The sequence below is a fragment of the Anarrhichthys ocellatus genome, unplaced genomic scaffold, assembly GCF_004355925.1.
Source record: "Anarrhichthys ocellatus isolate YVR2014 unplaced genomic scaffold, GSC_Weel_1.0 scaffold61, whole genome shotgun sequence".
NCBI lineage: Eukaryota > Metazoa > Chordata > Actinopteri > Perciformes > Anarhichadidae > Anarrhichthys > Anarrhichthys ocellatus.
Genome location: NW_022280091.1, coordinates 645,625 through 662,939, shown reverse-complemented (window position 1 = coordinate 662,939; position 17,315 = coordinate 645,625). Strand labels below are relative to the sequence as shown.

At 42.9% G+C, this 17,315-nt stretch overlaps 1 protein-coding gene across 5 annotated transcripts in view; it reads left to right on the top strand.

Moving 5' to 3' along the window:
- Window positions 1-17,315, top strand: part of LOC116396894 (microtubule-associated serine/threonine-protein kinase 1-like) — a 59,673-nt gene that overhangs the window by 31,131 nt on the left and 11,227 nt on the right. For 4 of the 5 annotated variants that reach the window (XM_031871845.1, XM_031871848.1, XM_031871843.1 and 1 more), the window contains exons 6-19: window positions 1,890-2,050; window positions 4,280-4,355; window positions 6,129-6,338; window positions 6,445-6,546; window positions 9,170-9,302; window positions 11,343-11,407; window positions 11,585-11,661; window positions 12,362-12,570; window positions 13,230-13,368; window positions 14,331-14,463; window positions 15,563-15,728; window positions 16,064-16,177; window positions 16,794-16,916; window positions 17,106-17,215. In XM_031871845.1, coding sequence (XP_031727705.1) covers window positions 1,890-2,050; window positions 4,280-4,355; window positions 6,129-6,338; window positions 6,445-6,546; window positions 9,170-9,302; window positions 11,343-11,407; window positions 11,585-11,661; window positions 12,362-12,570; window positions 13,230-13,368; window positions 14,331-14,463; window positions 15,563-15,728; window positions 16,064-16,177; window positions 16,794-16,916; window positions 17,106-17,215 — 1,818 coding nt within the window. The remainder of the gene's footprint in view (window positions 1-1,889; window positions 2,051-4,279; window positions 4,356-6,128; window positions 6,339-6,444; window positions 6,547-9,169; window positions 9,303-11,342; window positions 11,408-11,584; window positions 11,662-12,361; window positions 12,571-13,229; window positions 13,369-14,330; window positions 14,464-15,562; window positions 15,729-16,063; window positions 16,178-16,793; window positions 16,917-17,105; window positions 17,216-17,315) is intronic. The other variant, XM_031871846.1, reaches the window with a different exon arrangement.

Here is a 17,315-nt window from a genome sequence, read left to right as displayed (position 1 = left end):
GTGTGTGTGTGTGTGTGTGTGTGTGTGTGTGTGTGTGTGTGTGTGTGGAGGAGTTGCTTAGATGAAGAGGTAGATCAGAACCAAATTTATGCAGGAAAGTGGAGGTAACACACGGATAGAAGATGGAGGAAGTTCGGAGAATGAAAAGTTACAGGTGAAGAAAACAGTCGAATGTCTGCACATCACGGTTCAAATTTTTCTTTGGCTGGAAATCTGCAGCTGATTGGGCTGCTTTGACACTGCTTCACCACGTCACCACAGTTTTATACCAGGACAGATGCAACTGTCACATCACTCACAAGTTCAGATATTCAGCATCTAGTTAAAAATCAGCTAATATGTGTGAACGCTAGGTCTGATAAACAAAGGAACAACCTTTGTCAGTCATCAGAAAGGCGTTTCTTATATATTGGTCTCTTTAGGAAAAAGAGGTCTTTCAACAACAAACATGTTTTCCATCTGTGCCATTTTGTTAAAGTAACATGTGACGCTGAAAATCCCTGAGTGCTGTGAAGAAGCTATATTTTGACGTGTATACAGTTTTTTTCGGTTACATAATTTCCACTTTGCCAAAAACAATTAGGCCTGAACATTTATACAAATTAAATTAACAGACACTCTCATCACAACCATTTATTAATGAATAATGAATATACAAACACAAATACAGATGCAAGTAATGATTACATTTGTTTTATCAAAAAAATAACAGGTTGCTGCTATAGACATGGGTCCGTTTACAAAAAAGTACCAAATACAGTTTTGATGCTTCAAACTGTTTATTATAGGGGAAGACATTCAGAGACACATTTTACATTCTGTTCTGCCATGTGGGAGGAAATATGAAAAAGTGAAAGCGCTAGAAATGGTCACTTTACACTCTTTATTTTATTAGTACATATATGTGCAAATACAAACTATAGGCATCAAAACTGTTGAAGCTGACTCACAGGTGATCCAGCCACCATTGTCAGGAAACTGACTTCAGATAATGATGATGATGATTCTCTAAAAGCAAATTTCCTCCATTCCTATTTCCTCTCATGCTTTCCACGTATCTCTCTTCATGTCTTCAGTCAGAGTGACTAAGACGCAACTGGTTGCAATTAAGTAAATGGAGATGCATCCTGTGACGGCACGAAGGAGCGAGACAGATGACAACCCTCCCATCCAGTGGCATTTACCTCAGTCTCCCTACCTTCTGTGTCTCCAGGGAGCTTCTTCATTGATTATTAATTGATTGACCGGACGGCCTTCACAACATGCTTTTCTGCAGCTTGCAAGTGGCAAAGACCTGAATGGAGTTTCTAATGGATTTTTACAGCAGAAATCGTTGTGTGTCCAACACCAACCATGGTGTCCCATTGGGAGACGTGTTCATTGAAGCCTGCCATTGATCCAGGCTGTTTTTTACCTCTCCTGCACTGAAGAAAAAGTATTCTGTTTAAAGCCGTATACTGCTGCCATTAACCCCCCCACAGAGGCAGCAGTCAACTTTTAGGTGGAGTGACTCTTTCATTCCCTGCAGTCTTTTTGCTCTGGTGTTCAGTCCACATTATTCTGTTTTGCCCTCCTACACTAACTCCTTCTGGATATTTTTCTTTTTTTTCCACCTCTCTCTCTCTTCCTTCCTTGTTCTTTTAAGTGAGTCGCTTTTTTGTTTCAGTTCTTTCCACCCACTCATAGTACACCTTGTGCTTTCTTCTTCTTCTTTTTCTTCTCTTATTGTCACCACATCGATTAAGGTGCTCTTGCCACTTGGTTTTTTTGATGTCCTCCTCTCCATCACCGGATACGTTATTTGTAAACTATTTGTGTTGCAACAGAAGCTTTTTAAAGAGATGTAACAAAGAGCGTTTTTTTCGTCTCTTTTTCATGTCTCTCTGCAGTCATCCAGCTCATCCCAGGAGCGTCTGCACCAGCTGCCCTTCCAGCCGACCATGGACGAGCTGCACTTCCTGTCCAAGCACTTTGGCAGCACCGAGAGCATCACGGACGACGATGGGGGCCGTCGCTCGCCGCACGTCCGCCCTCGCTCTCGAAGCCTCAGGTGAGAGCACGGCAGGTCATGGGCAAAAGAGAGTGAATGAAGAAGAGCAACTTGGCATCTAGCCAACTTTTTATACGCGCAATTCCTCCCTGAGAGATATAAAGAATATGACGCTGGCTTTTTCTAGTAGCAGGATGTAGCCCCCAGTCGCTGACTCAACAAAAACATAATAATGCTGTGACATTTTTCTCTAGGTGCAAAACACTCACGATTCAATTTTTAAGCCATAGGTTTGTGTTGTGACCACAGAAGATGGTGCCAACATTGTCCAAAGGAGATTGTTTGGTGAAGAAAAATAAACAAGGGCAATTAAAATACATCATGCCAAGCTCACATGAAAGGACATTAGGCTGCCCTTTAAGATTATGAACGGGAAAATGACTGTGCGGGAACAACTTCAATCTTCCGTGAAGAGACTCAGAGGGCTCTCAATCATTTATTTAGAGCGCAGGCCTTTGTCTTGTATAATTCACCTGCTATTGTGTATGCTCTATTATGGATTTGTCAGTGCTGTTGGATGCTTCATTTTCTGCAGCTGCCATTTAATGCGAGGAGAGACTCCGTTTTTAGCTCTTTATTTCATTGAAGACAATAGTTATCCTTATCCTGTGATTTCTAAATGAGGCTAATTGAAAATACAAACATATTTCCTGTTCATGTAAATCTACACATACTGTACATTAGTGCATACTATTTTCTTCTGATTTCTCATCTTTCAGTTTATTATTATATCTTAGCAAGCAATAGAGGAAGTTTTCAGATCCTTTTACTAAGTGCCACACGATAAAATACTCCATTACAAGTAGAAGTACTGCATTCAACAAAATTTACTAGTAGGCTATGTAAAAGTACATAATTGTAGCAAGATGTACTTGAAGTATCCAAAGTATATACAGTATTATATTATATTTGAGTATTACTTATGCGTAAGCTGCATTTTCATGGTGGAATACATCAATGTGGAGCCAATATTAACTAGTTATTGAAGAGTAAGTCTGATGATATTCAGTATTTTTGCCAAAAAATTCCATGAAAATTCCAAAATCTATAATGAACTGACCTTACTAACGTAGAGTTAAGCATTATCTGCGTTGCATTAAAGCAGGAGGCCGAATTAGCAAGCAAGCTAACTAGCTAGCTGTACGTTAGTATTCCACCATGCTTTAATGCTACATTCGTTATACAAAAATGAGAAGAGAAGTTGTCAACCTTCTGGCGAAAGCAATGTGGTTTCCTACGCTATGTCAAGAGTGTGTGGATGAAGCAATAACTTATTTTTTTTAAGGTTTCTTTATCATCTACCCTGGCTCCCTACATTACTACTCCACTACTCGATTGAGTCGTTACTGCAAAACTTCACTTAGTGAGTCTGCAAGTTGCCATAAGTCGGTTTAGTTTACACTGCAGTGAGCTAACTACAACAGTCGCAATGGCAATGGAGGTACACGTAAAAATGGCCGCCGCCATGACCATCCTGCTACGTTGATTTGAACGGGAATGTCCGCTCTACTCCTACTCTATTTCTATATTTCCACCACTCTTATTAAATCAGTATCAGTCCACCCTCCAGGTCTTTGAGCCTCTCTAGAGTGCAGCAGTTTCTCTATTAGCAGAAGTTTCTGGTGTACGCTGCCTCCAACTACACCTATTATAGCCTCCCCTCTGGATGCAACATGCCCCCACTGCATACAACTTGTCACTACTGACTACACTATCAGTATTCAGTTTTCATATTAAGCTCCTCAGCAGCCGCTGCCCTAGATAATCTCTATCTTCTGACTTCAGTATACAGAATGCCTTCATTGTGTACCTTGACATGCCTCATTATTTCTATTCATATCACATCTTTTCTGCAAAGCTAAACCGTGTTTGCCCACTAGAAATCTTTTTTACAATATGCTTTTGTGAATTCAGCACTGTTTGAGTTTTTGGGGCTTTTTTTAACTGCCACATGTTGATTTTGTGTGTAGGAAAGTGTACATGTTAATATATTTATGCCTGTCTGACGTCAGTACCCCATGCAGTACACCGGATCCATTAGAGAAACTGAGTGTGCTGAATTTCAGATCGCTGGATTAGCATAATGCCCGGACAGGATGGACATGAGGGTGAATCATGGAATTCGTGAATTATTCCTTCATTCAAGTGAAAAACACAGAATTGCGTCTCTGATTTTCTCCCTCAGTGCTGTTTATTACTCTCCTGCTCTGTGTGTTTGTCTCTCTTCAGCCCGGGGCGCTCTCCATCCTGCTATGACAATGAAATAGTGATGATGAACCATGTCTACAAGGAGCGCTTCCCCAAGGTCAGCCCCACACAAACAAATACACAAAGTGTAACCTGTGCATCCATGCACACGTCAAATACGCACACAGAGAATATGCATGCAGTCAGTGGTCACTTCTTTTGCTGAATGACATTTAAAACTTTTGGTAGATTTTTGTTTTGTTTCCAGAGCGACTCGCATTTCATGTTCATTATTTGTAACGGCAGGATTCAGACCTTTTGTCCAGAACAACAAGTATACAACACTAACAATCATTCGCCAGAACCGAGGAGGGCTCCAGGCGAAAAAGTTGATCTGACAGCACTTACTCGCTGATGTAGGAAGCGTAGTGGTGGGGTGTTGTGTGCAAGGTGAAGATCAGAAAGCCTGCTGCATTTTGGAACAGTTGGAGGGATGTGACCTCCTGCAAAATGATACAAGCTCACAAGACATCGCTGTCTAATCTGGAGGTGTCTAATGCCCAGAGCAACGCTAGGGTACTTCCCAAACTTATTTTCTGGGGACCCACTTTTTAAAAATACCAAAAAACCACTGTGACCCAGTTCACAACAGGCCTTATCTATAAATTATCTATAAAGAGCGAATTTTGGCATAAATTAACTTTCCTGATCGTTTTTTCTTGTCATTTCCACAACAGGTAAACACAACAGGTAAACCAGACATTTTGAAATGAAAAATGTTAAATTAAAACGTCATTTAAAACGACAAATAACAACATTGTTTTATTGAAAACATATAAATACATTGAGGTGAAGTTAACAGACTGTTTTTTTTTTCTCTCATCAGTAAAATAAACAGAATGAGACGCTAGCCTTTCCATATAAGATTCAATGTCATAAGCTACAATTATCAGAACAATACGAACATTCATGTGGCTCGAAGGTGCACTGCAGATATGAACCTTGAATAGAAGACGATGGGAGAAATGTATATGGCGACCCTCATAAAATCTCGTGTGACCCTCCTGAGGGTCGCGACCCAGTCTTTTGAAATGATGTATCCAATATAACTGAAGTGTCCCGGGTTTTACTCTCGACCATGGGACGCTTTGTTGTACGTCATACATCCTGATCCTGCTGTACAAAGCTGTCATCTCTTTATTTGTTGTTACTATCAAAGAGGCTTACCGCCCTCTTCTGACCTCCAACATAAAGACTGCTCTCGGTCGGAGGGCGGCCTCGGAGATATTATTTCGCTGCTCTCTGTGAGCCGTTGACACTGCAGTGTGTGAAAACTCCTGGAGGCCGTGTGTGCGTTATATGCTGAGACTTGTGCGTTATATGCTGAGAAATAAACACACGACTCGATGTCTGAGAGAAAAGAGTATTTTCTATGGAGAGGGAAATGTGTGTCGGGAAATGTACGTCACTTGCACGTACACACACACACACACACACACACTATGTGTATATTCACAGTAATGCATTGTGAAGCAGTGCTAACAAGGCTTCCCACACACAATTGCACACTTGAAAGGACTGAGAATAAAGGCTCAACATTGCTGCATTCTTGCCGCCATTATAAGGAGGTTAATTAGCAGTTGAATATCAGAAATAGGTGTTTATATCCATCAATTGACAGCTGTACAACACACACAAACATAACGTACAGTAGTCAAGGTATTGTAACCGCGAGGATGTCCCAATCAGAGCGCATCAGAGATGTGATTGTGCTTCACGGCTGACGCATCATCCTGCGATGACAGGTGGCGAGATACACCGCCGAAAAAACCTTTCGGTACTGGCATCATGATAGCGACTGACTGTTAACCGCCATCTTGCATTCACTTAGGCCACGGCTCAGATGGAGGAGAGGCTGGCAGAGTTCATCCAGAACTACTGCCCAGAGAGTGAGCTGCCACTGGCCGACGGCGTCCTCAGCTTCATCCACCACCAGGTAGCCGAGCTGTCCAGGGACTGCCTGACCAAGTCACGCGAGGGTCTCATCACCAGCGTCTACTTCTGTGAGCTGCAGGAGAACCTGGAGAAGCTGCTGAATGACGTGAGTCGCGCAAGTGGAGAGGAACGTCATCTATAATCGAAACACCAGCGCATGTCTAACTGACCCGACCTGTCTCTCTGTCTTCCTGTCTCTGCCTCGCTCTCAGGCCTACGAGCGCTCCGAGAGTTCGGAGCTCACCTTCGTCATTGAGCTGGTCAAAAAGCTCTTCATCATCATATCTCGTCCAGCCAGGCTCCTCGAGTGTTTGGTGAGTCAACATCTCACCATTGTGCCCTAGACCTTTGCTGGAAAAGAAAGAATAAATAAGTAAATAAAGATAAAGTTGAGAATTTTTTCATCATAAAAGGGAAAAAACTGTGTACACGTAACACAACTGTTGCTGCCTTTCAAACTATATTATGTACACGTACATTTCAGTCCACCATTTCAGCTGCTAGAACAAAAAGATGTTAACCCACCTTGTTTATTCAAGAGTGAATCATATCGTAATTTGTTTTGCAGAGCTGCCTTCAGAAGAACTTGAATAGATTTTAGTTTCTTGTACTCAGACACAAGAAAGTGACGAGTTCCATTTAGAGTATAATAGACCATAAAGCAGGGTATGCTTTAGGGTGTGGCTACCTGTGATTGACAGGTGGATACCAAGGCGTTGTCTGGTCTGGGTATTGTCTGTGTTTTCATCTTAGAGCTTTAACCCTTTCACAGTGTGTTTTCAGTTCATCAAAGTTAACTGTAACATTTGTGTCGCCTGGAAACGTCATGGTCAGCGTTCGGTTGTACTTGGCTCCACCCTCTCGTGTCACTTCTGGTTGCAAAAAACCAATATGGCAACGGCCAAAATGCTGAACTGAAGGCCTCAAAACCGCTGCAAACAAACCCTTTTATAAGTCTTTGGTATGATTTCTCATTTCGTTGACTTAACACAGTACCAGAGTTGTACTCTCTACCTCCTTTTTGCACCTGTGTTGCATATTTACTACGACCCCTTTCATTCAGAAATGACTGCTAATGTACACCTGCTTCCAGTAAATGTAGATTCACTGTCAGCATTCTTGATACATTTGATTTGAATGTATGAATGTAGCGTATTTTGCAATCAAGGTCATTGTTTTGTTACGGCTGTGTCATCAGACACACTACACTTCTCCTTAGCTGCAGAAGAGTATGAGCTCATCGCCGCAGGATATTTTTCCAACTTTACTCAGAACTGTAAAATATTCTTTCCACCCCCGCTTCTTTGTCGATCTTCTCTGTGGCGCATCAAACCAGCTGGGAGACAGAACCGTGTCCTTGACATGTTGATCCATACAGAAGACAACTCACTTCAACTAACCAAGTAATAACCAGCCTCTCTGTATGCACGGGAGGCTCAGCCATACCTGGACACCAGCTCACAGATTGATGGCCCCGCGTGTTCGTCTCCGGCGTGGTCCCTCCTCCAACCACCCCCTGGCTCATCTTTCCGTTGCCAAGGCGACCGTCAGAGGAGGTCGATAGGGTCAGGCAGGATGCGGAGATGACTTAAGATCCTCACCATCCTTAGGTGAGAGAGGAGGAGACACGCACACAGATAAAACGGTGTCTGCGGGCTCCGAGTTCGTTTAGCATTCAAGTCAGCTGCAAGTTGTGATTTGGTGAAAATGTCACACAGACAGTGGGCTGGTAGCTGCAGGGATATTATCCTTGAGCGGAGCAAGCTATCAGAGAGGCAGGTTAATTCCCCCACTCCGTGCTCTCCCTCTCTCTTTTTTCTCCGGTCGAGGGGCGCAGATATGAGAGAGCAGGGGAGGAAGGAAATGATCCCAGCTGCCCCGGGCTCTGCTTTCCAATCAAAATGTTATTCCACCAACAGGAATGAAACAGAATCCCACAGGACACCACAAGAGACTGTTTCATTGGGGGGAAGAAAGCAATTTAAAGTTGGGAGGTGTATTAACACTGATTGTGTTTGTTTGACAGCCCCATAGCGGTGTTTGGTCATGAATTTGTGAAAAGTAAATTCCAGTTTTGGTGATTATAAGTTGGGCACACCTGGAATTACCGAAATGCATTCATGAGAAGTGACACAATTTAATATCGGTTATATCAGTCATCACATTCTGTGTTTCCGCTAACTAGGAAGTAGTTCATGGTTCATTACCCTGCTGTAAAAAATAATCATTATCGCGATAAAATGTGGTACGTTCTCTTGTAAAATGCTGACGTGTTGTTTCTGACCGATACTGGATTTTTGTAGCTGATGCAGATATTTTGGAGTATAAAAAAATAAGATAACAATAATTTGGTATCAATAATCACTGTCTGTCTGTGAGTCTTTGAGTTTTTGACTGCTGGTTGGAAATACTAAACAGTTTACTCACTTAAATCATGATACCATCATGACTGTGGGCAGACCATCATGAAAGTTTGATATCGTGATGAGATACCTACAAGTTACCAGTCTTACTCAGCAGTACGATCGTTTGAAAAACCTTCAGTCCCTTACAACTTTCATCTTGATCTCGCATGAAAATGTGTTTGAGAGGACTAATGCAATCTTCCCACACATCAAACGCTTAGTAGCAAGTGCTGATTTTGAAGTGGCAATCATCTGGCGTTGACAGGAGGCTGATTGGAGTTTTGTGAGTTCACTTCCAGAGATGATGTGTCTCCAGCACTGGTGTTTCAACCTACCGGAAGGTGTTAAAACTCTGCCGTTGTGGACTTGGAAGATATTTTCTTCTGCTGAAAGTTAAATAAGCAGCGATGATTTTCACTGTGCTACACACACTATATTTGAATTCTGACGGTAGATCTTCAGCTGTGACAGTTTAAACCTTATTTATATTGTAACCTCCTATGGTACTTAAATGTTTCCCCTCCAATGATAGGAGTTCAACCCTGAAGAGTTTTACCATCTGCTGGAGGCAGCGGAGGACCACGCCAAGGAGGGACAACTGATGAAGGCGGACATCCCTCGATACATCATCAGCCAGTTGGGGCTGACCAGAGACCCGCTGGAGGGTAAGAGACAGAGAGAAAGACAAATATATGTTTAGCGGGTTTTCTTCTATTAGACATTGGCTGGTCCCTTGTAATATTTATAGACTGAGGAATTGGTGAAATGGTCTTGCGTTGAATTCAAACAAACCACACAACACCAAAAACACTTAAAGGAATAGTTTAACATTGTGGAAAATGCATTTGTCCATTTTGTTTCCAAGAGTTAGATGAGAATATTGATACCACTCATGGCTGTGTGTTTAGCACGGAGCTTTAGCCAGGAGGTGATTAGCTTAGCTTAGCATAAAGACCGAAGGCCGTGAGAAACTCCCACTATTTCTTGACCAACTATGGCAAGGCACAAGGACTTAATCACTATATAAAAGTAATTACATCCTAAAGCTTCCTCTTGTTTTTACTATAATGTGTTTATTAGGGATCTTAAGAGGTGCTAGAAAGTGGATCTCTCAAACACAGAGCCAGGCTGGCTCTTTCCCCATGCCTCCAGTTTGAGCCGAGCTAAATCTCTCCTGGCTCTAGCTCCATACCCAGTGGACATGGAAGGAGTCCTACTCCTTCTTGGAGTCATAACTGAAGAGTCACAGACACAGACATATTTTTTACATGAAGTGTGTCTTACACTGCCTGAAGATATTATCGCTGATGTCCATCTCAAACAAATGTCCATAATATATATATATATATATCTTATAACACAAAAACTTGCCTGAGAATAATCACGTTTGTTTAAGTTTCCTCCAGAACCAAAGTAATCCAGTGAGAGTTGTGTGTGCACATTCACGGGTACTTTGCAACTAGGAACCGCTAACAGCTAATTTGGCATACTTTAAATGGTGCCAATTTGTCAAAACACAGCCCTCCGCTAACTAACTGACTCCATGGCAACATCATATCTGTGAGATGTGAGGTGTTAGATCAGGATTATCCCCCCAAATTGATGGAAGTAAGTCATTTCTTAGAACCAATTGATTGATGTTTATTTCTGATATATGACCAGAAAAATCTTCAGGTTCCCAGCTTTCAGATGATGTACACCACTTCTATGTGACATCTCCCCCTAAAGACCCCCCTCTCTCTTTAAAAAGACAGAAACAGGTGTACGTGGGTCTCTTAGGGTTAAGCTATCGATCAGCGTTTCTGGTTGTTCAGCATCAGGATGTACGAGATGAGACTGGCCGGATCATTTGCTGGCTGGTGGCGCGGTGGCATTGGCGTCTTTCATTAATCATCATGGCTCACATTTCTTCTTCACATCTGCTCAGCCGCTCCGGGTCTCATCCATCAGGAGCTGTTCCATCAGCCGATGGGTCAAATCACCCTGAATGACTCCTCACAATGAACCTCTGCCATTGTATTTCCATGGAAAATACGCGCCTGCCAGGCCTTTCTCAGCTCATCTCTGCTAACAACGTGCCACTTGATATCTTGATCTTGCACTTTCTTTTGCACCTACACCGTCACGCATAGACACACACGCGCACCCACGTAACTGCTTGCACACTTTCACACTTCCTTTTCTCGGCTCCTCACAGAGACCGCTGACAAGATCGGTTGTTTTCAGCGTCGGAGAGAAAAACCGACAGAGTGTACGAGTGTCAGCTCAGTGACTTTTATTATACATGAAGCTAATATCCACAGAGCGGCTTCGAAAAAACACTTTGCAAAGTTAATTAGCAGTGAATTATTTCCCTGCTTCGACAAAACAGTGCTGTTATCAGTGTATTCCAGCAGCTGTCACATACAAGAGTGGAAGAACACTGGAAATTAGCCGCCAGTGCTGCTCAGGGAAGGAGAAGGTACAAAGTGAGGGGGACGGGCCGCTGAAGAAGACAAGAAAAATGAATAGGAAGATGCTATTTTATCTTTTTCTTTCTGTGTTCTGACACATTTGTCCCTTCATCCGTTTTGTTTAAGATGTCTGAGCAGCTGCAATTTTATTTTGTTATCTGCTCACAGCAGTGTGGGAGGCCTGGTGTTTTAGCTTGAAACATTTCCGTTTGGACACCAGGTATGCTCGTTAACATACATGTTTCTCAACAGAAATCAGCCTCGACAGCTACGACAGTGAGGGTCCACACACTCCAGAGACCGATGACTCGGCAGAGGTGAAGCACAAACAAACACAGACGGTTCTGTGTTCACATGTATCCACACGCAGCATGATCGCACACACACACACGCACACACACACATCAAATCATCAAAGATACAGCGACATTTGAACATTTAATTGAAACAGCCTTTGTGGTGATTTCAATTATGATTTTAAATTGTGTCACCAGGGAAAAGGGAGAACCATCAAGCCACCGAGTGAAGAAGATTTTCAGAGCATCAAGCTGATCAGCAATGGAGCTTATGGGTAAGTGATGGATTGAAACCTCATTGACGCCACATAGAAATCATATCAAGAACAAATCTTGACTTTTCTTTTGGATTTTAGATTTGAGTTATGATATTTGAGCTGTGGTCAGTTAGAGCGGTTGTCCACCAATCACAAGGTTGGTGGAATCATCCCTGGCCCCCGAGTCGACATGTCGAAGTGTCGTTGGGCAAGACGCTGAACCCCAAATTGCTGAGTGTGCGTTTGAATGTTTATCGCTCCTGATGAGCAGGTGGCACCTTGGATGGTAGCCTCTGCCACCAGCGTATGAATGCGTGCGTGAATGGATGAAGGTTCTCTTGTGTTGAAAAGCGCTTTGAGTGGTCGCTAAGAACATAGATGGACCGTATATTTTGCATGAATGAATCATCCTGCCACTGAGAATAACTAAAGCACCAATATCCAAAGAGACTTTAAAGGGAAACTTTTAAAAAGACACTTTCTGACATGTATTCAGACACCGGTCTGTAGAATAGTTTGAAGGCACTTAAAGTGTTGTGCTGTTCAACTTACAAGCAATCATTGGGGATTTTAACACTGTAACGTGTGGTCTCACTCAATACACTTCCTAATGGTCTCACCTCTGCCTCACCTTGCTTTCTTTCCTCCATACTCCACCTCGGCACCACCAGTCCCTTCAGGTTTCACTCTCGGCTCTTCTGTCTCACCTTCTCTCCAGCGCCGTCTACCTGGTGCGACACAGAGAGATGCGTCAGCGCTTTGCCATGAAAAAGATCAACAAGCAGAATCTGATCCTGAGGAACCAGATCCAGCAGGCGTTCGTGGAGAGGGACATCCTCACCTTCGCGGAGAATCCGTTCGTCGTCACCATGTTCTGCTCCTTTGAGACGCGGAGACATCTGTGCATGGTCATGGAATATGTTGAAGGTGAGAGAATCCGATTCGGTTTGGTTGCAGACTCTTATTACACTGAGGGAGGACTTATGATTCATGAGACCACTCTTGTTCTTTTCGCCCTTCCTTTTTCTGTGTCAGGCGTATGAGGAAATGTTAGATCGGGTTTCCGTCCTTCGCACTTCATTTATTTAATTTTGATAAAAGTGTCGGCTGGACTCCTGAATAGCCGATAATGATTTTGTCTGCTCACATTCAAGAAAATGAAAGTAATATGCTGGAGACGAGACTCTTATTTCATTATCACAATGATTCTCCTCCACCATGAAAGTCGAACAAGGGCAGTAGAGGCAGGACATTGAGGCGGCCCTGGCAGCGGCAGCTCTCTACATTGAGGCATGATGGGTAGTTTGAGTGAATTGTGTGATGGCAAACATGCTGTAGGTGGATTACAAGCCAAAAAAACAACAGGAACACTATTATTATGAATCACATAATATGATGCTATTCTGCTTAATCGGAGGATCAATTTACGTCATCCTGAAGACTTTCTGTGCTTCAGTTACGTTTGTCTGAATAGTTTTCATTCAACATTTCTCAAGCAGGAACACTGCCTTTCCTTTCTGAATTGTGACATGGATAAATCCACTCACACGCTTAAACACTAACTTGTGGTGTCTCTGTGTTCTCAGGTGGTGACTGTGCCACTTTGTTGAAGAACATCGGGGCTCTGCCTGTGGAGCTGGCGAGGATGTACTTCGCTGAGACTGTTCTAGCCCTGGAATACCTGCACAACTATGGCATCGTCCATAGAGACCTGAAACCTGACAAGTGAGTGTTTAAAGCTGCAATATCAACACATTGTTTTGGTTTTACAGCCAGCAACTTAACTGCTTTGGGACAAGCTCACCTCTCTCATCAGCGTTGTTTGCAGCTACAGCAGGTCGCTGTTTTTTGTGAAAAAGCTCTATAAAACTACGATCCGCTACCTGCCGAGCACCAAACAGCAGACAGTTATCAGCGAGCTGGTGAACATAGTGGAGCAGCTGCTAAAAAGCAGGCAGCATCCCTACAGGTCTGAAAAGTAAAGCCAATATGGAAGTGCCTTAATCTGCATTCTTTCTAACGGCCAGCAGGGGGCGACTCTTCTGGTGGCAAAAAAGGAGTCTGATTGTATAGAAGTCTATGAGTAAAATTACCCTAGTTCTCACTTGATTTCTTACCTCATGAGTTTATGGGGAAAAAAATCTATTAATGCTGTTTTGAAATTCTTGTCTGGTGTCCATGAAGACAAGTCAGCATAGCTAATTACGGAAAGGAGAACTGTTTGGCACACTCCCTTTAAATAGGACAATAGATATGAAGTATTCATGGCATCTAATGTAGCCGTCATGACACGGGTAGTGCTGGTAAAAGCCTTTGTTTTTAGGTTGAGGGGATTTAATGGACACTTAGCCTTGTGGCTACAACATGTCTGAATGCCTCGGTTGCCACTCAAAAAGAGGAGGCAGGCCTCAGGCCTCAGGTCAGCTCCAATGCATGTTCTTGCTTCCGTGCACTGAGCTCGGTGAGCTCGGTTAGCATCAGTACATTTATGTTGGCAAACTGACAGAAAAGTAAACTGAAATACTCCCGGGATGAGGGTGCATCTCGGTCTCGATGTTAAGTTTCTTTGTGCATTCGTCTGCAGCATGGCGCTCTCACGTGTCCATACCTCCACTTAAGCAATAACCACAAAATAACCACATAGTCTGTTAAATATGGCTAAATGCCTGTTTTCTCTCTCCTAACAGTCTACTGATCACCTCCATGGGGCACATCAAGCTTACAGACTTTGGCTTGTCGAAGATGGGTCTAATGAGCCTCACCACCAACCTGTACGAGGGGCACATTGAAAAAGATGCCAGAGAGTTCCTGGACAAGCAGGTACGCTGCCTATAACCGAGCAGCAGTGTGTTTTGTAGGTTTTTGAACATTAATTGAAGTACTTTATCCCCATGTAAAGTAGAAAGTCTACAGACTGACGCATGTAATTAGCGACCGTATGAACGAGGTGTTTGTAATTGTAAGAGAGGATGTTTGGTGGACGAACAGGCGACTGGCATGTGCACCAACCTGCCAAGTCATCTGGCAGAATCAATGGTTCTCAAATGATGACACTGCATTACAATGCTTCCTGCGTATTCTGAATTAGTGAGTCATTAATCATCTCCATCACAATAACCGCTTTTAGCAATTATAGTTATTGTTTATGCTCTGAATGAAATCAGTCAGCTCTTCTGGCATGAAGCAGGCATCTGTTTATCTGCCAGGATCAAATCACAACTGCGGATGAAACAGACCAGAGATTCTGATTTTGGAGAGTGTTTCTCATTCACTCACTCATGATGTCATGTGCTTTGTATTCGCTTTCAGATCTCCTGAACTATGTGTGTGATTATTAGAAATGAAACCTTGAGCATGTCATCAATGTGGAAGAAAATGTTTTCCATTTTACTGCCCCTAGTGTTAAAGGGTTGTTTTGTTTGGCTTCAGCTGCCGCACTGAGGAAATGGATTAGATTACATCGTTCAAAATGTGACATTTGAAAGTTTCACAGACCTTGTTGTGAAAAGTTTTCACCGTTTTTTAGTTACTAATCAGTCTAAATAAATAGGATATTGTACTGTGTCCGTATCAGGATAGATGCAGCTCCTTTCGACTTCATCGTTTTGGCACCGAGGCAGAACTCTTAGTGGAAGAGATTTCAAACTGAACCAAAACTATCTGAGGGTACATGGGAAACTTTTTTAATGAGATAAGGGAGTGGAAAAAATATTTCAAAGACAAACTATTGTACAAAGCAGACCATTTTTACATGTCTTACATCATGTCTGAAGGGGCCATTTAAAGAATATTTGAGGAAAATGGACAATGATGTAACTTGGACAAGTGGGATTTTGTCAAGCATCTCCAACCCATCTTCCTTTCCCTCTCCGTTCCTCTCTTTTTCTCCTTCTGTCTCCCTCGCCCCTCCATCACTCAGGTGTGTGGTACTCCAGAGTACATCGCTCCAGAGGTGATTCTCCGTCAGGGCTACGGAAAGCCGGTGGACTGGTGGGCCATGGGCATCATCCTCTATGAGTTCCTGGTGGGCTGCGTGCCTTTCTTTGGAGACACTCCGGAGGAGCTGTTTGGACAGGTCATCACAGGTAAGAAAATGGTGTTGGTTTATTTGTGAAGACACTCACAGACTGCATCAAAAGCTTCACAGTGTGTTTCCAGTCAATTGGGTTTCTGGGTCAATGTCTAGCTTTCAAGTAAATTTACCGAAGTTGTCATTCTTATTCAATAATATGCATCTCAAGTATGTGATGTAGTCCGAGCAGAGTTTTCAATACTGCACCAACATGCTGGTATTAAAGGAAATTTTGCAGTAGTTTGGACCAGCCTATGAGTTGTCATTTTTAAAACTACTTCAAAAGAAGGCAATTTCTGTGTTCCTCATAACACCGACCTTTTGCTCTCTGTTTGTCGTCTCCGTCAGACAATATAGTTTGGCCAGATGGCGATGACGCCTTGCCTGAGGATGCCCAGGACCTCATCTCCGCCCTGCTGCAGACCAACCCTCTTGTGAGGTTGGGTACAGGTACTAACAGGAGTAAGGTTGAGCTTGTAAAAAATATTAATAGTTCACTATGTATAGCATGTGGAGCCTCTATTTTTTTTCAAAATTAATAACACTTGTAGCCACTTTTCTACAATACGTTATCAATATTTTTTATGATTTATGTCATTAAAACCATGCACACACACAGAGCACACCATTGGCTTTCATTTATTCATTACATTTCTTGAAATTTGGCACAAAATTCCACCTGGACGCAATGTTGAACTGATTACAATTTGGAGGTCAAAGGTCACTGTGACTTCAGAAACCACCTTTTTGGACATAGCTCACAAATTCATATGCTAACTATGACAATTTCACTCAAATGTCTAATAGGATGAGACGATGAAGTGATGACGTTTCGGACAGACGTGGATGTAAACTGCAACTTGACAGGTTGTCAGAGGCAAACAACCCGCAGAAAATCCAGATAATGAAAAAATCTGAAATATGTCAGGATAATTTAGGATGTCAATCCAATACTGTTTTGGTCTCCACCAACTCCTGTGGGAAATATCTGGCTCTTCAGCTGTGAAATGCTCCACTATGTTCTCTAGCTTGTTGTATTTGGGGTGAGGCCAACAGGGTGTGTTGTTTGTGCCACCAGGCGGAGCGTTTGAGGTGAAGCAGCATCCGTTCTTCACAGAGCTGGACTGGAACAGTTTGCTGAGACAGAAGGCAGAATTCATCCCTCACCTGGAGTCAGAGGAGGACACCAGCTACTTTGACAGTAGGTTCCTCATGGTTTATTTACCTGTAACGTACAGCTGTTGCACCAGAGGTACAATCATTTTCTGTCAGAAAACGGCTCCAGTCACAAATGCAGTTTTAATGTTGAACTGACAGCTCATATATTTCATCTCCTCTCGCTCTTTCTTTCACTCTTTCTCTCTCTCTCTCTCTCTCTCTTCCCTGCCAGCCCGCTCGGATCGGTATCACCACATCAATACGTACGACGAGGATGACACCAATGACGATGAGCCGGTAGAGATCAGACAGTTCTCCTCTTGTTCTCCTCGCTTCAGCAAGGTTAGACTTTGTCTCTCTTCCAGCCTCCCCTCTGTCATCTCTCTCTTACTCTCTCATTCACTGGGTTTTTCTTTTTTTTCTCGCTGGTCAACATGTTTAG